Source organism: Camelus bactrianus, chromosome 6 (genome assembly GCF_048773025.1).
Source record: "Camelus bactrianus isolate YW-2024 breed Bactrian camel chromosome 6, ASM4877302v1, whole genome shotgun sequence".
Lineage (NCBI taxonomy): Eukaryota > Metazoa > Chordata > Mammalia > Artiodactyla > Camelidae > Camelus > Camelus bactrianus.
Window position 1 is genome coordinate 26,446,811 of NC_133544.1, and position 19,829 is coordinate 26,466,639.

Genomic DNA, 19,829 nt, shown 5'->3' on the forward strand with positions numbered 1-19,829 from the left:
GATGGGGGCGTGTGGAGTGAGGGCGGCTTGGTCCTGGCTCCTTATATCCAGTGGCTGCAGGGATGGGGGGAGGCAGGAGGAGGTCGGGACACTGTGGTGTAACTAGGGTGGGTGCTGGGGGTGCTCCGGAGAGGTGGTGGGGAGGTGGGCATAATACTGGATGTACTCAGGGCCGGCTGGTCCCTCTTGAGTTTGCTGGAAGGCATGATCCCCCAGACAGCAGGAGGAGTGATGACAGTCAGAAAATAACCTCAGGTGATAGTCACAACAGACGCTCCACTGGTGTTCTCCCCAGAACGAGCCAGGGACCAGGACCTCTGAGAGCGGGGTGTCAGTACGCAACTGTACAAGGAAGAGAGGCTTGTACACAGGGGCCTCTGCCGGGCTGACCCCAGGCTCTGTGGACTCTCTTTCTGGCCTCCCTCTGGTTCACCCACCGCGTCTCCCCACCGACGCCCATCACGACCCTCACTCCTTCTCTTTCACAGTGACCAAATCTCCCCGCAAGGCAACTCTGTCCGTGGAAATGGAGCGCCGCCGCCCGCCCGTGTGGTCCTCGGGCCCGGGCCCTGCGGGGGGAACCGTCAGGAGGACTGCATCAGGCCGGTGAGGCGCTTGCCCGCCAGTGACTTTCCCTGCAGAGACAGCGACACAGGGGCACCACAGGCGCACACACACACAGAGGACAGAGACAGAGAGCCAGACAGGTGGATTAATTGTTGCACCAGCCCCCGAGGTCAAACGATTTAGCTTACTGACCCCTTTGATCTCTAGGTTTGAGAGCCTGAACCACAGACAGCTGAACAGCCAGGGCTCTGGAGCAGGTTAGGAGGTGGGACTCTTTCTGGGGTGTGGGAATTTTACTTACCCCAAACTAGGCATTTCAGCCCTTAGGTAGAGCATCTCTTAATACCCGTGGACTGCCCCTGAACTTGATTTTAGCCAGGTGAGGAAGAGAAAGTAGCTTGGGGCTAGTAAGGTCAGGGAGTGTGGATTGCCCCAAACAGATGGTAGTTAAGGATCTGGGTGACTCGGGACTGAGGAATTAACTGGTCTTAAGAATATGGATGACCCAGGAATCCCATTTGAAATGCAGGACTGAGCCCTCCTTGGGTCCTCCTGATGACTGTTTTAGGACTGGGAAGGTACAGGGGCCATCTGCTGAGACCTGGAGCCTGGAGTGGGTGAGCAGGTGTGGCTGCAGGACCCAGAGCAGCACGCTTCTATGTTCTTGGTCCCCATCTGTGGTACCCAGAGGATCAGGAAGTCTTAGAAACCCTTTACTTACAAACTATGTAGCCATTGTTTTGAAAAGAAAAAGGATAAACTCGACCATGAGGCCTGGTCCCTAAGGCAGAGAGGTCCTGAGAGAGATTAGTTGGTCACTTGCCGGGAAGGAGGTGGCTCAGGAGCCTCTGATGTGGGACTGGGCACCAAAAAGAGGATGAGCAAGGGTCAGTCCTCTGCTTATTTCCCTGGTCGTCGTCTGCACCCATCCCCTGCTCGCCTGCTTCAGAAATCCATAGCATCGGACAGGGATCTAGAGGAGAGTGTGGCTGGACCCAAGCAGATTGATCACAGTGTCTGAGAAAACACTCAGAACCCACCCTGTTATTGACAGTGGGTCAGCAACACCAGTGCCATCTGCCTAGGGCAGCCCGCAGTCGCTCGTCAGAGCTGCAGGGTGAGGTTGCAAGGGCCAGCTATTCCCCATGTTCATTTCCAAATGGGGTGTGAGGGCTCATCTTGTTTACTGGGCTTGGCTGCGTATAAGCTGGATGTAATTAAAAAAAATTGATCAGGTTTGTGAAGCCTGGCAGGGTACTCAATAAACCTGCTGATTGATGAATTGATGGATAATGGGCATATCCAACAAACAGGCAACATGGGCTGTGAGTTCGCTGGATGCAGGACGATACGTCATCTGGCTTAACTCTCCACAGAGGGACATACCAGTTTGACTTTGAGAATTCCGATGGCAGGGACCAGAGCTTGTCCAGAAATGGAATTGCTCTTGGGGCAGTTGGGAAGTCTGCATCTACTTCCCCTTTGCTCTGTTTTTCCCCTTTCTTTCACCCTTCATTTTCAATAGTGAGACGAAACTTCATTTTTTTCCTCCCCATCTTAAAAACACACACGCACACGCATGTGCACACAAAATCTCCCCATCAGCAACCTTATCTGAATCTTCAGATACACTAAACTTAGCCTGCAGCCGGATACATGTATACTGGGCTAAGGATTTTTTAATCAGGTTTTTTAATCTTAATCTTAGAGGGTTTCTGCAAATCACTAAAAGCAGGATGGCTACTCCTCTGGGTGGAGTGGTTTAGGTACAACAATAGCTCATAGACGGCAGAGGTCAACCTCCGAGGACTCCCTCCAACCCTGGTTCTAAAGTGCACACTGACTGCCTTTCCCCCACAGAGCTGGAGGTGTTATCCAGGTGGTCCACCTGGGAATGTCCTTCTCCACGCACGCCTGAAGGCAGGTGGCATGGGGAAATGCAGAGATGATGAGTCTGGGGGCCTCCTGGTCCATGGGCTCTACCAAACCTCCCCCAGCGATTTTCATCCGTGTCCATCCCTGCTCACATGAAAGGCACCAAGGATGGTTGCTTTCCTCTTGGGTGCTGCTTATTGCTGTGGAAACCACACACCAAACCCCAGCTTCTCCCCCCTCCTCCCATCCCTCCTCCACCAGGGCCACAAATTACATACCGTGTACCCAAATATCTACGTTCCAGGTTTGCCATACATGGCATTTGGGGCTCTGATTTAGCGGGTGGATATGCAAAAAAGGAATCACTAAAGCTTCTGAACAACAGTCTGTTGCCAGGGCGTGTGTTCAAAGCCCAGAGACAAAGAAGGTGAGGTTTACCAGGGATCCAAACCCTCATTAAAGCTTCATCCCCATTAGTGAGGTCATTTTGGCTGGAGAGGGGGCTGTGGTGGAGGGAGGGTAGTGATTCTATTTCTGGATGATTGTGGGTCTGTCTGTTTTAGGTGAATTTGGCCCTGAGGATCCCCACCCTCCACACCTCCCAGTTCTACAGAGCTGGCTGGGCTAGGCTGGGCTGGGAGGTGCTAATTAATCTTTTTCTGCCTAAATCCTGGAGTTCAGCCTCACAGCTCTGGACTCCAAAGACGGGTCAGAGGCCAGCCCATCAATCCTTCCCCTCCCCTTCCCCCAGCTGCTTCCATTTCTCAGGGCTTCCTGGATGGAGGTGCAGCTGACCAGCCTGGAGAATGTGCCCTGAGATTGGTCCCATCCTCTCAGCCATCCAGGTGCTGCTCCTCGGCATTTTGGTCTCCCTCTCCCTGCTCCTGTACTCCTGCATTTACCAAATGCCAGTTCTGCTGCTAAAGGAGGTCATGAGAGTTCAGGTCGGCTGAGGGGCCAACTCAGCCCAGCTGCAATCTGTCCACCAGGCAGTGACCCCCCGGGTGAGGCTGGAAGGTGGTTCCTCATGTAGGACGCAGGCAAGGCTAGCTGCCTGACCTCAGGCTTTGGGGAAGAAATCCTGCAATCACACTGGCTCAGTAGCTGCCTCTCTTCTGAAGAGCTGAGGTTCTTGTTATTTTCAGGGATCAAAGTGAAATCTGACAGCGGAGGCAACCGGTGTTCAGAGATGAACTGCCCCAAGGTCTATGCTGCTAGGGGCTTGCTGGGAGCTCCTGACCTACCTGCTCTGCCCAGAGAGAGGAGAGCTCTTGCCTGGCACCCTCAAGGGCTCTTTCCTCCTGTTCATCCCCATCCCTGCCTCCAGGTTGGATGATTCTATAGGAGACACTTGGGAAGGGGAATGATAACTCTGCCTCTGCGTGGCATCTTGCACAGTTATGGGGGAAGGCATTTTTTCAGAGCGTGAATACGTGCTGTTCCTCAATGCTGGTCAGTTGGGAACAGATCATGGTGCCAGGAAACTGCAGCCAGCTCAGCCTGAGGCCTTGGCTTAGCTGAGCGAAGCAGCTGAAGGTGGTTGAAAATGCTATTAGCAGGCAGCCTTTGTCCAAGTGAAAAAATATACAGTGATTAAGAACTGAGCTGCAGAAGGTACATTCCAGAGACACCAAAGCTTTGCATTCAGACAAAGTGCTTTCCCCCTTCAAGACCTTTGGCCAAGTTTAATCCAAAGGAATGTGGGATCCTTCAATTTCATGGACCATGAGCTCAGTGCTGGGTTCACAAACACCCACACATTCAATTCCCACCCTCCGCCCTGACTAATTGGTTCAGCTCTGCAGCCATCTTGATGGCTAGAAGCCTAGAAGGTGGTCATGGAATCCTTTGTTTCTAAAAGGAAATGCACAAAAGGAACAGCTCCTCCCTTTTGTGTAGTGCTTCAGGAAAAACCAACATGCTGATTGACATGCCGTGGCTCTGTGCATCGCGCTTCCCGATATTAATCAACAAAGCATGCGCCATCTGGGTTACCAAGAGCTTTTGCCACTTACTTACCTGGGAGACTGATGCTAACCTCTTTGGCTGGGAGAAGGGCTAAGGCTCAGAGGGTGGCCCTGGGGGTCAGATGGCATACTGGGGGCAGTGGAGCCAAGTACTAGTGGGTCAGGCAGGATCTTTTTCAACACTAAGAAGGTAAAGACATCTGAGCTGCTGACGAGGTTTTCTTGCTGATTTGCCCAGATGACCTAAGACCAAAGTTACAGATCTCAAGTCTACCAAATCTAAACCCATGCTACTAAGGGGATGGAAATCAACCGTGGTTGCCTCTAGGGGAGAGGGATGGAATTGACTGGAAAGGGAACTTTCTAGGGTGATGGGGTTTAGGTCACACTGCTGCATATATTTGTCAAATTCATTGAACCAATCATTTCAGACCTATTTATTTTGCCATATGTAATTGAAAAAGAAAAGAAAAAGAAAAAAGATGAGGGGAAAAGAATCCAGCTATCACATCTCTGCTGTGAAATTTCCCACCCTGTACTCTTTTTCAGTTGCTGTCCCAGCAGCTTTGTCTCTTGGCTCAGTTCAAATCTTTCCCCTCTGGTTATGGGAGAAACCCAGATTCCTCTGCTAGGGGAACTAGAACTTTCAAGAGAACTAATTTGGAACATGATTTCTAGTCTTCATCGATCCAACCCGATCACCTTGTGGTGACACACAGGCATTTTTCATCCCTGCTCATGAAAAATGGTGTTTTGCCGAGTAGGGCTCACCGGGCAACTTCAGCAGGCAAGAAGCAGGAGGCCCCAGAGATGAGTTGTCCTCTCAAGGAGACTGAAAGTTCCCTATGAGCAGGTGATGCTCAAGTTAATAAATGATGAGTGTGTGTGGAACCACAGGCCTGTGGGGGACTTGCAGGAGGCAGCAGTCAGGCCCCAACCAAGAGCCAGGGAGAAAGGAAACGTCCTGACTGGGGTTTGTCAGGAGGGGGCAAATTCCAGGACCTGTCTGACTTCCATCAGGTGACTTCCCTGGAGGTTGGTGCCCCTTCTCCACCAAACAAAGTAAAAGGAATGCTTTCTAAAGGAAGTATGAGAAATTCTGTGGCATCTCCTTTTGCAATGCTGCTTAAAACTGGGGAGAGAGTGCCACTTGCTTCGGATAGTTTAGAGGGCTGAGAAACACTGAAAGGGGATGATAGGAAAATCCATACTTAATGCAGAATAATTTCAAAACCCTTCAACTCTCCATCTTTCATCACCCTCTGTTGAACTTTGTGAGGCAAGATGGGCAGATGAAATGGGGAAACCAGGCTGTGGGACGAGCCAGCGGTTACGCACGGCTGATCCAGGCAGAGCCGGGCTGGAGCAGCACCCGGGGCACGAGAGGCTGCTTTGGGGGTGAGGAGGGGGAGGGCAGGAGCCCTGTGACCCATTCCTGTATTACTGTATTACTCCTGGGTCCTTGCCAAGCTTTCTGATCTCTCTCAGGAGCTGAAGGGCATTTTCTTTGGTTTTTAAAATACTCTCTTTATTCAACTTTTAAAAAATAGGATACCATAAACATAAAACAACCCCTCCCCTCCTGCCCCAAATCAAGAGCTAGGTGAAAATTGAATTAATTTTTGAAAAAGCTCACTGGATGAAGAATTAATATACATTCAACCTATTTCCAAAGTGAGGAATATGATCAAAAACAAAATGAATTTTTTTTTGAAACAGCCCACAGTCTTCTGTACAGTAATATAAACATACATGGTGGATCAATGCAACCTGCCAGCAGTCATGTCTGCTGAGAGCAATGCCCACAAAATGTCACTGGGACCATGAGCAGGTTCAAATACATTACTCTAGCTGGTATTGGCAACTAGCACTGCTTTTTTTTTTTTTCACTTAAAAATATTTTTAATTTAGAAGAGGTGAGTTGCCAGCCCTCCTATCTGAACTAAATGTGAGAGGGCCAACCTATCCCCTACCTTCCAGGGACTTTCTCTTTGAATTTCTTATTCCTGGCCCAACGGGGTGGCATCGCATCTCATTCACCCTCCCTTCTCAAGTGCCCTCCTCTTCAACTCGCCTAGACCTTGATGGTGGCAGGGTGGGGATGGTCCCATTACCAGGGACACAGGTTGGCTGCTGAGGACAGTTACTAACAGTCACCCACTGATGGAATATCGAGCTATTGTGTGTCAAGCACACTAGACATTCAACAGACACCTGTGCTAAGATCCACACCATCTTTGTCTGTTAGGTATTGCTTTAACCCTCACTGGACACGTGAGGTTGGGCCACTAGCCTGAGCACGTACCACTGGTCAGCTGCCTTCATGGCCCATACACCTTCTGCTTGGTACATGACCATCATTTTCAAGGAAAGGGGCACGTGGAAAGGCTCAGGACTAAGGACTCCTCCACACTCACCCACACTGGGTGACCTCTCTGGGGCGCACAGGGTGATTTTCTCAATGACACTGAGAAAGAAGATTCAGCTCTTGGACATATTTGAGACCATCCCAGGCATTTCTGCTCTGCCTGTGTTTCCCTTCATCACCTGGGGGACTCCTGAGAAAGAGAGGATGCTGCCTTCCGGCCAGCGACCCTGGCAAAGTGGACTTTGGCGACTGTGCTGAGCTGAGGCACAGGTCACCACTACCTGGTGCTCATGGATTTAAAGTGGTGGCTGCTGGACAAGCCAGTGAAGCCACCACTTCTATTTGCAGCCCTGTGTTATCGGTGCCGATGCCTCTGGGATCTCCTTAGCAGCAGTCCCAGGGAGGAGAGATGCAGGTGTGACGTTAACCTGCCTAACTAAGGAGGGGCAGGCAGATGCCTTACTCCAAATAGAACCAACCCCAACTAGAACCAAGTGTCTAGATCGATCTGGCCGGAGAAGCCCTTCCTGGGAGTTGTTCTTGCCACTTCTGACTCCTGCCCCCCTACCCTGCCCCATCATGCTCATCACTCATGGGGCTCTTTGTGAAGTCTGACATCTGCCTGTATAGTTTTGGCGGGTGATGGGAGACCTTCCTCTACGGTCTCCCGCTGTGCAGGGACAAATCTGGAGCCAGGCCGGCATGTTGAGTGCCAGGAGCGAGAAGGGCCCAGCATCTGGGCCTGACGCTGGCAGCGCACTGCCCGGGAACATGCCCCCAGACTCCTCTACAAGTTGTGCATTTCCACTTTCCCTGCCGCTTTTTTTCTCCCCGTGCAGGAGAAATGTAACCCCCCACCTTTTTTTTTTTTTTTTTTTTTTTTTTTTAAACCGAATCTCTTATCTCCTCCCTCCAGTTCTGACTGAACAGCCTGGTGCTCTTTCTACACTCAGCCTGCAGCAAGTTCTTGGTGGACCCAGGGGTAGAGAGGAGCCAGTGGGCATTTGCTTCCCAAAGCCCCTCAGTAGCATGCCCTCCTGCTGCCCTGCTGTGCTTACCTCTTCCTCTCTTCCGCCAGTTCCTCCCCAATTGTACTTTGGCATCTCAGCGCTGGTTCACTTTAAATTAGGCAGAGGGCAAAAGACTCAAGGAAACAGGGACATGGCTGAGTTGCTATTGGCAACAACTTGATGTTACTTTTTTCCAACTAGGAAGTTCAGGTGACCCTTGACTATGGCTACAGGGGAGAGCGCTGCCGTTTAGTGGATGAGACAGCAGGAGGAGTCACTCACCTGGCGGTGTGTGATTCTCCTTAGGACCCACGAGGACTCTAACTCTACCCTCCTAAGGGCACTTCTCACCTCCTGCAAACATGTTCACCCAAAACACTTCCTGGGTTTGGGTCCTGAGTTAAGCCAGCTGCCAAGGCGCCCAGGCAGTCAGCATGCTGACTGCCCCGCCATTGTCTCAAAGCATGATCTTTCCGTGAACATCCGCGTCTTTTTGGACTCATACGCACAAAGGGCCGTCTCATTTCTCTTTCCACCCCACTATCAGGAATGCGGTCTGGCAGGCATTTATCAGACATGTATTTCTAACCTGAAAAAGTACAGCACTTCCCGGGAAGTGCATAGGAGCCCTGAGAAACTGGCCACAGGGCAGAACAGGCAGGGGACAGGTCAAGCCACATTTTTCAAAACATCTCTGGACAGAAACTTGGGCTGATGTAATTCCTCACCGCAGAGAACCTTCTTACTTCCCTATAAACCCTTTTCACATGTCGCTGCAACGCTTTCCACCCCTACGGACTGAGGATGGGCGGTTCCTTAGCCCTCTTCCCCCGGGGGTGGTCTAGCAGGTAGAAATGTGAGATTTCCAAGTTTCTTACAGGACTTGGCCCTGGGCCACAGAGGATGAGTAGTGGAAGCTGTGACTGGGAGATGAAGCCTCAGGACGCTGCTTGCTGTTGGATTTAAAAGCATCTTCAAAGGTAGTGGGCATTTCTGCTAGAGGTCCAGGAGATGTGAGTTATAGGATCAACACCTAAAGGCATTATTTGTACATTGCCTCTAGGACTCAACTCAGCATCATTTCTGGACCCCTCAGCTTCTTGTTTCTTAGGAAGGACAAACTATGGGTGTAAAAACAATCAGGCAGGAAAAAATGGGGACACCAAAAAATGGGTGCCTCTGACTGTCCATGGAATGAAGGTGTGACAACAGGAGTGGTGGGCAGAGATGAGGCCACGGACAAACAGATCATCTCTTCTGGTTTTTGGAGCACCTTCTTTGCAGAAGGATCCCAAAGAAGGTTAGAGAGTGTGGACGCCGGGATCACTCACCCACAGCTGGAAGGAAGCCACCTCGGGGGTGAAATGCAGCGGCCATTCTGACTCTGCGCCAGCAGCACTAGGCAATTGTGTTTTTAGGAAGGGAAGTGAAGAATAACTTATCCAGCTGAAACCATGAAGACCTGTGGCTTTAGGGGAGCCCCTGCGCAGACACGCACACAGCTGCAGCAGGCAGGCAGTCCATGCGCAGAGGCACGTGCAGTCTGCAGCGTATGTTACAGGCGTACCATACACTGAACACAGAGGCGTATACCAGGCAGGCAGCACATGCACCTGTGTATGCAGCTGTGCACACGTTCATGTGCACGTTTACACCGCAGGCACCTACATAAGCATCTCATGCAAGGTTCATAAGCAACCATATGATTGGCTGTAGAGCTTTCCATCAGGCTCCTAAGGTGCCAGTCTTTGACAAACACTGCAAACTTAAAGCATTTATCTTAGAGACATATATAAACCTGACTTTCCCCAGGAAAAAGCTATTCGTGTCAGTGACAATGGCCTCTCTGTTTCTGTTTCTGTCAATACTACAAGCAGTGGGAGCGTGCGCCCCAGGGGGCTGGTTTACGAGGGATTTCAAAGCACTCCCTGCCACTTGGCTCTGACTCCTCCAACAACCCCACTGTGTAGTATGTGCTTAAAAAATAGAAGCCTCTGTTTATCCAGCAGATGGAGTAACTGGACTTGGTGAGGTTGTACTGCTCAGGGGAGTTCCAGGCAGGTAGCCAGCTGAAAGGTGAGGGTTTCTGGGAACGAGGCTTCTGTCATGCAGAGCAGTACCTCTGGAGGATTGGATTTCATGCTCTTATAGGGGAGGACAATCTTTGACCTGTGTCTGGAAATAGGAGGCATCTTAGTGGGGCATATGTATTGCCTCGGTGGCCCTCCCCTGGCCACATCCTGGCACCATGCTGCCACAATCCCCCAGCTCCTGCAGCTTCCCAGGAAGTGCATAGGAGCCCTGAGACATTGACCACAGGGCAGAAGCTGGTCTGCCAGCACCACAGTCCCCTCATTCCCAAGGAAGGCAGAGAAACTGGCTCTCTGAGTTGATTTTAAAAATAAGTCGGTAATAATAGCTACCATTTATCAAGAAGTCCCATGAGTACTAAATGAATGTGCTCTGCACACTGTCATGTATGAGATACCCACACCCGCATCCTCAACTGCAAAATAAATACAAAAATAAATACAATAATACCTATCGAAAAATATTGTTGGAAATTAAATAAGGTAATAAGCGCTAAGCACGGGCTGCAGGTCACATCATGATAATGAAAATGATAATACAGAGTTACATTTGAGCACACTGCAAACACTGTGCTAAGCACCTTACATATTTCTTCCCACTTAATCATTTACTCTTATCTTCCTTTTACAGATGAGGAAACCGAGGCTTGGAGGCACTGCCCGAGTCCACAGGTAAGTGGTGGAGCTGGAGTAGAACCAAAGTCCCTCTTGGGCCAAGCTCCATGTGACATGGGTGCCCACAGCGTGATGCTGGGAGCCTCCGAGGAGTGGAAGCTGCTCTTGCTGTGCCCTCGTTGAGTGCTGACCCCCACCTGGAACCGTGGGCTTCATTATACCATTGGGTGTGTGAGCGACTTGCCTGGGGTCTTACACCAACGTCAGGTGGAAAAAGAGGACTCAATGGGGCTGTCCATCCCTAACCCTGAGCCCATTTCCCACATTCTGGTGGGCACTGCAGGGGTGTTGTTCTCAGGGGCAGAGCCAGCAGGTCATCTTCAGTAGGGGATGCGAATGCAGTTGGGGGAAATCTCGCTGCCAGGTTTTCGACAACACTTAACCTTGAATGGTTGGTGCTACTCATCACATCCTCAGAGAGTGGGCTCCCGACAGGATAAGGAGAAGTGTGAATGGCTCAGGGCAGTCAGCTGCCAGGGGCCAGCTGGAGCCCCGCAAAACAGCCTCCTGCCAGGGCAAGGTGAACCTCACTGTGCAGACATCTGTGTAGCCTTGGGGAGGATGGAAAGGATGGGGACCCTGACATCAAACCTGCACAGAGGTGCTGAAGTGCAGGCTGGGGGCTCTGGTGGCCACACCCCACCTGCACACCATCCTGGTAATCCCTCTTATAATGTCCTCCATGTCTAGAAACAATTCAGGGACGCTCTGATTGAGGGCTAGCAAAGGATGGGCTCCGAAGCTGCATCGTTACCAAGGATACAGCCATTGAGTATGTGCACGGGGGAGGATATGGCTCAGTGGTAGAGTGCATGTCTACCATGCATGAGGTCCTGGGTTCAATTCCCAGCACCTCCATTAAATAAATAAATAAAATCATTAACTTGCTCACAGGATGGTGACAACTCACAAATGCATCCTATACATATTTAGAATTATGGATGCCCTGGAACCTCCCAGTATCATCCAGATCAGAGAATCCACCAGAATCTCCCTTCTACTTTTGCCTCAGATGACAAGGTTGAGTTGAGTTTTGTACTGGCTACTCCAATTCCCCACTTAATCTGCCGTCATATAGAAGCCAGGCCCTGTATCCTTGCTTGAAGGTCTGTCTTTTCCCATTAGGCACTGGGGTTCGGGTGCACCATACTCTTGGTGGAAACGAGGAAGGCCAGGGGCACGATGTAAAGCAGCTCTCCAGCCCTGTGAAAAAGTATGGGCACCCTCTGGGTCCCCCGGCCCACCTCTCCCCTACCTCTTATATCCGGACATCAATCACACCTGACAGAGATTTAAGGGACTGCATGAGGGAACATAGTAACAATCGGCTCTGACTGGGCTTTCTTTAGCTTACAAAAATGCCTTCTTAAAACTTTGCTGACTTTATCGGCATCACCATGTTTAATGAGAGGCCTCAAAAAATTTGAAAGCCAGAGATGAGAAGAGGAAAAAAGCCACAGGCTGTAATCACCGTGATTATACAACTGCACGATGAGTCGAAGGCAGCCCTGGTGAAGCCCGGGAGGGGAGGCAGGGCCATTTGCCATCAGGTCGGTCCTCAGGACAGCTGGGAGGAATGACCTGTGACACAGGAGCCCTTCCCTTGGCCTGAGTTGGGCTGAAGATGAGCCCTCAAGGCAGGGCCGGAGGGGAGGGGGCCCCAGGAGCGCAGCTCCTCCTTGGTCTAGTGTCTCTGGGGGCGTGTGCTGCTCCCGGCCAGGCTGAGACAGTTTGGGTAGCAGCTTGTCCACCTGGACTCTGCACTGGCATCGGGTAAAAGGCACCTAGCTTGATCATCTTTTTTGCTTTCACAAAACACCCTTTCTGGATGGGAAGGATGACAGGCCGGGCTCTCTCCAACGCAGAGCCAGGGCGCCACCACCGCCCCCGTGCCAACCCCAGCTGCACTCAGCCCGCTGCGCCACAGCTGCTCGGCCTCCCTGCACCAGCAGGCACCCGCATCCTCCGCCCAGTGCCATCCTCCCAGACATTCAGGGGACAGAGCCTTGTCACCCAGGGTTCAGCTGCAGCGGCAACAGCCAAGGGCTTAAAAAAACCAAAACCAAAACCCAAACCAAAAGGCCTGGATGGCATGTGAAGGGCAGTAATTCCACTTCTTGACAGTGGACTTGCTTTGATTTGTCATCATCTGGCTTTTTCTCCCTCAAGGCAGAGTCTAATCTGACCCCTTTGGCTCCCTCTCCTCCCATCTCAGCAAACTCCCTCCGCGTGATCCATTCTTTTTTTTTTTTTTTTTTTCCCATAGCTTATTTATAAGCCATCTGATAAAATGCAGTAGGATCCATTTAACATATATTTAATGCATCAGAGGATTTCAGTTGGAAGAGGTGATGGAATCCAGTGCAGAAAACTGCTCTACAATATTGGATATTCGGCTTCTGAGCGTTTCCAAGGAGCTCTTTTCTCCTTGAGGTGACACATTCCACTGCTGGGAAGTTACTAGTGTTAGAATATTCTTAGAGAGAGACCCTCCCCACATCGTCTACCCATTTGTTCTAGCTTTGTCTGGAATAACCCAAAACTGTCCACTCACCCTAGGACACAAACACCGATACGTCTCCTGGGGGTTATTGAATCTGTGTAGGAACTAGACAGCTTCAACTATTTCAGTCTCGTCTGACATGGCTTCCAGAGTCCCCAGCTGTTTTTTCCTGAATTTCCTCTAGTTTGTTGAAGTTCCTGATAAAATGTGGGAGCTTAGACGCAAGACTCAACACGGTCTAGAGCAACACAGAGAACAGCAGAACCTGTCTGTCTTCTGACCATTCCACTTTTGTGATTAAAACCTAAAGTTGCTTACAAAGAAAAAAGTGATTGCATCTCACTTTTGCTTCTACTGAACTTGCAATCAATCACAACCCCAGATTTTTTTTTTTTTTTTACTTGAATCCAGTGAAGGCTGGGAATGCCACCCTGTAGTTGTGAGACTGAACTTTTTTTTTTAAATAAACTTTATCTGGTTAAATCATACCTTTGATTGATTTGGACCTGTCATTCCACCTGAAGAAGATGACTTTTCAATATACTTTCATTACCTATCAAGTGAGCAATATCTTCCAGGTTTGCATCTTTGAATGTGACTGGCATGTTGTCTCTTCATCTGAGTCATCAAAAGGATGCTGGATAGGACAGGGCTGTGGCTGGACCCTTGTGGCCACAACCAGAGACTGCCTTTCCCATTAACACAGATCTATTAATTCACCCTCTTACTAGCCATCAGGGTGTGGTGAATATACTTGCTTTAATAATAACTATGGGCAAACATTGAGGCAGTGGAGGTGGAGGGAGTATGGGGGGCAGGAATGCATATAGTTTTCAACTTTATCACACTGATATCTGGTAACAAATAAAGTTTTCTGGAGCAGGGGATGTAGTTAAGATGGTAATCTCCCTATAGTAAGCCAGGCTTACAAGAAGGGTGTGGAGTTCCTGCAATTATTACACCAATGAGGCCCGACCCTGTTTGGGGCTGTGGTACCATTGCTCAGGCCAGAATGATTGGACTGTGACTGGGGGTCATTTTGGATGCTGCGACTGCCAAGGTAGCTACACACTCCCAGCCCCGCCCCACCCCTCATCCACTGGAAGCCGGCAAACAAACCCCCAAGGTCTTTCTCTCATCAGCCTTCAAGTAACATCACTAAACTGAAGATCCCACTGCTCTGAGCTCTATTCAACTCCTCTGCGGCGTCCCAGCTAGCATTCTGTTCCATCCACAGCAACATTTTATAGTGTTCCTACCTACGAATTTATATCCTGCCCTCCTTCCAGAAAGCCACACTTCCCAAACTTGATTTGAACCAAAGATGCAAATTTGCTGCCTATAAACAAGGAAGACTCCTGTGTTGTTTTCACCAGGAGCTCATTTTGGGGGGAAGCCATGGCCACCTTACTTCTCAGCCTTTGAAATCCTTAGACCTTGAGTTCTCTGACTTCTAACCCTCCAGTCTGGACGCAGACAGAGTTGGGTCTCATCTCCCTGAACTCGACATTGGCAGCTTGGTCCCCTTCCTAGGTTCCTGCTGTTCCAAAGCCTGACTAACGCCTGGAGGGTTCTCTCCTGCCCCCTGAGGGAGGTTGCTGATCCCCTGGCAGGTCTGAGGCGGATTCTGTCCTCTGCAGAAGCAGGCATCTGTTCCCCTGAGGGGTCTGCACTTGCTGCTGTTCATCCTGCCGAGGGCCCCAAGGTCACCTTCACCCTCTGCCTTCTCCTGGACAGATGGGAGCCCTCAGCCATTTGCGCGTGGCTGCCTGGGGACAGGTGCCAGAAATCTGACTATACAAGTGACAAGGAACAGGCTGAAATCCCACAAACCCATCAGCCACTTCTAAAGTGAGAGCTTCTTCTAGAAGGGCATCTTTCTGAGTGGAGGGTGGGAGGACGGCTCTGTTAAGGCCAAGGGCTGCAGGTCAGCTCCCGAAATAGATTCCCGCCTGGCGCATCCATCCACGGTGTGCCCCTGGCCTGCCTTGGGGAAGACTGGCAAGGATGCGATTTGGATCTGAATCAGTGGCTGTAAACACACAGCTGTGCCTTTCTGCCTCACAGGAGTTTTTCACTTGACTGCTCGGCACATGGGGGTCTGGGGAAGGCAGGAGAGGGCCAGGGTAGGGGCGAGGGAGAGCTGGCGAGAGGAGGAGGGAGCAGTCTTGCAGAGCCTAGCTGTCCCCTGTGTCAGGCGGCTGAGTCACTGTGGCATTTTTCCTCCAAGTGGGCACTCTGCTGGGAGGGCATTTCTGGCTGCTTTTGGTTGACAGGTTGAACCATCAGCTGCAACAGCTGGGGGTTCCTCCTTCCAAGGGAAGCGGCAGGGTCCAAGGCTGGGCTTCTCAAAAATGACAACCTCTTACTTTTTTTGATAGATAAAAATCTCACCTTTTCCCAGAGTTTCAGAAAGACCTCTCCCCTCCAACCCCTGCCATGGAGAATCACTTTATCTCTTTTGTCTTCTCTGTACCCCACTAGCCAAGCTGCCTGGGCTGTCTTACACTTTACAGTTGGTTTGTAGAAAATAATAGACTTTTACATTTTCATTTTCCAGCTACAAAATTATACTATATTAAATAGGCTTTTTCAAACTTCACTTGGACCCAAGATGGAGAGAGAGATAGAGGCCAGAGGAGACTTAACCTACCACTGTAGCCAGGATAACACGCTCTCTCGTGACCTCTTCTTGGTCATTTCTAAGAGAGGACAGAGGCAAGCTGGCCCAGAGTTCTCCAGGGAACCAGAAAGTGTGTTAGCAGGTGAGCAGCAGAGTGGTGCTGAGGTCCCCAAATGCTCGCAGTTCATTTCTTCCCACGCCCCACAGGACGGGGCGGTGCAACAGCACCCGCTCTGGAGCCCACCCCTCTGCCAGCTGACCTCGCTCCCACCTTCTGACACACACCCCACCTTCTGCGGGTCCGTCCCGGAAGCACGGGGCGGCAGAACTGGCGAGGGCGGCGGGGTGTGTGGTGCTTACCCTGTTCTTTGTGACCTCTCCCTCCCTGCACACCAGGGGTCACAGTGTAGGATAAGCCCCGAGGGGCAATCAGAGGGACCAGGGCTGGGGCAGGAAAGGGGCTGGTGGGAAAGGAGGGGGGTGCCTGCAGCACTTTTAGTACTGCCAGGGCTTTACCCTCAAATCCTGTGATTTTAAATAAATATCCAGCTCCATTCTATCCATGGTTTACTTCCCAGACTCAAAGATAGGCAGCCACTTCTCCAGCAGGAAGGCAGCTCCTCTCATTCTGAGGGCTGATTAGCACAACTTGAAAATCTCAGGATCGACAGAAGCACAGATCTACAGAACACCCCTGCCGAAAGGGTCCACAGAGGTGACCTAGCCCAAGCCACTGTGCACAGGAGAGAACCAGGGCTCAGAGAGGGCTAGCACGTGCCTGAGGTCATGCTGCTGGCAAGCTGAGGCTGGAGGCAGGCAGGACCCGCTCTGCACGGGTTGCTGAGGAGTGCCACAGAGTCCCAGGGGAAGTCCTTCCTGCTCCGGAGGCAAATTTCCCTGCGTTCCCTCCACTACACTGCTAGGGAATCTACCTCCATCTCTAGGCAGGTCCGGGTCTCATGAATGCTAGATCTCAGGGCTCTGAGATGGGAGAGGCTGGCACTGCAGTCCATGACCCAGTAGTCCCAAGGGGATCCAAGGACTGTTTGCAATCAAAACCGACTCTAGAGATTTTTAGTGATCATTCCTTGCTGGAGGCCTGAAAGGATTTTTTTCAACTGAGGTCAAAGCTCCCTGGGGGCTCTGCTGAGTCTAGGTATTTGAGAACTCATTTGGCCGGGAGAGCAGGCCAGCTGAGGGGGAGGGGAAACAAGCCCCTGGGGGAAGGAGCTGCTCTGAGGAGGGCTGAGTGCCCGCCCTGGTTGCCCCGCTTGCCAGGAGTCTCAGGCTTCACTTCCGGGTCAGCAACTGGGCCTGGAGCTGGGGGTTCCTCCCGGCAGAGCGGCCCGGAAGGGGGTGAGCTGCTGATTTTTCACTCTCATTAGCTTTTCCTTGGCTTTTGGAGAGGGAGGAGGGGGAGAGGGAGGGTGGGTGACAGCTGGCTCCCAGAGCTTCCTGGTCTCCATCTGACTTCCCTGCTGCATTCCTTGGCAGGCAGGACAGAAACACTTGTGGCGGAGATGCCGCTTGGCACATGCCAGGGCTCCCTCAGTTCCGGGCCCTCGCTGTTCCAATTCCGAGGAGCACATTGACAAAGCCCAGCTGTGATATGAGGCTCTCTTACCAGGGGGACGAACACCTGGTCCCCATCTCTGCTCTCCCCTGGGGCCTCCAGCTCTTGCTCCGGCACCAGCGACCCCATTTCCCATCTTGGGAGCCTGAGCTACATTTGATGCATGAGGCTCTCAAGAGGGCAGTTGGGGCTTCAGCCGGGCGCCCGGTAAAGGTGTCTGGGGAAGCTGATGCCACCATCACTCGGGGCTGCCACTTCTCCTAACTTAAGTGCTGTCCCTCCAGGGAACTGGACACAAGATGCAGAGGACATTTTCTAGCTTCCCCTCCCCAGCTTGGAGTTCTCACCCGATGGCTTCGGCTGCCGTCTGAAAAGGGACAATCAGGTTGCTGCTAGTGAGCCAGGCATCCCCTGTCTTGTACATCAGGGTCACCCGGGTGAGGCCCTCCTCCCTTTGTAGTAGAGCGGAAGAAATGAGCAGCCTCAGAGACAGCAGGGGGTCAGGGGCCTTCCAGCTCTGCCTGCTCTCCTACCCTTATTGTCATCTGTCAACCGCAAAACCAGGAAGATGGCCCAGAATGGCAGGCTGGTCAGCCCTGAGCAGGAGGAAGTGGTCTTGAGTTAAAGTCTCCTCCTCCCCACAGCCAGTAACACCTGGGACCTCCCACCAGCGAGTCTGAAGAGGAGACAGAAGATGGTGCAAAGGCCACCCACAGGTGTTTCCCATCATGGCTTTCAGATTTTACAGCCACTGTGAAAGGAAGCTTCCCAGTGGACAGGGCTAGGGAGAGACAGCCTCTGTTCATTTGACCTGAGGCCACGTCTGGGGCCCCCCTTGAGATGTTGCTATGTGTTACAGCTCTTCCTGTGTCTGGGGCTCCTTGGACCAGGGGCACCATGTACAGTGGTATGAGCTGTCCACTGCACAAGGGCAGCTGAGGGTCAAGGAGGGGCTGAAATCCAGCCTGCCTTTTGCTTGGCCAGCTGAGCATCTGTGAGGCTGGGCCCATCAAAGGGAGTTCCATTTTCTCACTCTGAATAAAGGTGCAACTCACTGAGAGTTGCCATGGGCTTTCGGTGATGTTTGCTTCCGAGCCTCGGCCTTCCTCATCAAATAAGCGGGGCTTTACAGAAGCTCTGTGGCTCCAGGTGACCAAACGATACAACGCTTAGCATAGCATATCCCCTGGCATTTGCTCTAATATTCAAGTTCTGGGTGACTCAGCTTGCATTGGAGGGGGCAGTTCACACAGCAACACCTCTGTTGGGAATTGGAAGGCTCCCTCTGCATCCAAATTAGCATGGCCCCCGCAGCTTCCAGGAACTACACTGAACTACTCCCCAGGGTCTCATGTAAAAGGTGGGCATCTGTGGCCTTCACAGGTAATCTCTCCATATCATGGTACACCTGAGACTTGGAAAGAACAATTTGCTTTCTCCAAATGTTCCTCCTTTACCCAGGAAAGAAAGGACATTGGCATGGGAGAAATTCTGGATTCAGATTCAGTTTTGAAAAGAAGTTAGCTGACCGAGATAACCAACCATCTGGATCAATATTTCTTGCCACCAGTGAGTTCTAAATGGCAGCTGGCCTCACGTCCTTGGGCCATGGACGGCCCAGCTTCGCTCCCTCATTGTTCCATTATTAGCCCCATGACACGAGTGCTCTTTTTACACATATTTCCCAGCACCATGAGAATGCTATTGAACTAGCCTTTCACTGAGTTTTATATTTTGCAGTATGTAGCAGATGAAAGGTCACGTAGACCTTCTTTTAGAGAAATCAAGCACTTTATGCCTATTATATCCAGAAAATGATTATCAAATTGCAAGGCATTTTGCTTCGCTGGTTAATTCTGTTTGATTAGGACACTGGACTGTGGAGACCAAGTTCTGGGGTTCCAGCCTCAGGTACTCTGAGAGCTGCTACTGTTCTACAGCCATGCGGCATCTCCTCAAACTCAGCCACGGCTAGTGGGGAAGTGGTGTTACCCCAAGAGCACAGGGAGCATGGATGGATCGATACAAATCCATCTCCATCTCCACCGCTGGAAACAAAAACTCAGAACGCAGCACCCATTAAAGTCTTCATAGAAAAATAGCAGGGAATTCAGGAATTTTTTTGTTTTGAAGTTTGGGCCTTCTCTCATATAGATTCTAAAAATCTCAGGAGCTTGAGAGATTTTTCTCCTTCAGCCGGCCCTGAAAACATCTCTGTAAGTTCTCCCATGTGTACACTTCAGACACTTGGAAGGTGTCTGAAGCTTTCTCATTCCAAACACTTTCTTAACAGACCTTGGAGGACCACTGAACCAACACCACTTCGGGGATGAAGGGACATCAATAAATGCACTTCACAGAGCGTCATCGAGATCACACTCACTTTCCCAATACCTGTGTCTCATGAAAAGCAGCCTGGAGATGTTTGGGTGGCTCATCCTGGTTCCAGACTTCCTCTCTCACATCCTCAGCCCATGTGGTCAACCTGAAGGGCCTTCCCGGGGCTGCGGGAGGCCTGCTTTTTTCCACAGTACACTATGGGCTTGTCAACAAAATCCCTAAACACCCTCCACCCACA

The 19,829-nt window shown here is 51.2% G+C and overlaps 1 protein-coding gene and 1 non-coding gene across 4 annotated transcripts in view; one reads left to right on the top strand and one right to left on the bottom strand.

Moving 5' to 3' along the window:
• Window positions 1-260: 260 nt before the first annotated feature.
• Window positions 261-19,829, bottom strand: part of RGS6 (regulator of G protein signaling 6) — a 479,758-nt gene continuing 460,189 nt past the window's right edge. For 2 of the 3 annotated variants that reach the window (XM_010962362.3, XM_074365305.1), the window contains one exon: window positions 261-635. In XM_010962362.3, coding sequence (XP_010960664.1) covers window positions 585-635 — 51 coding nt within the window. In that variant the 3' untranslated portion in view covers window positions 261-584. Of the gene's footprint in view, window positions 636-9,118; window positions 9,186-19,829 lie in introns of all 3 variants that reach the window. The other variant, XM_010962350.3, reaches the window with a different exon arrangement.
• Window positions 11,338-11,410, top strand: TRNAG-ACC (transfer RNA glycine (anticodon ACC)). The gene has a single exon. It is a non-coding gene; the product is annotated as a tRNA-Gly (tRNA).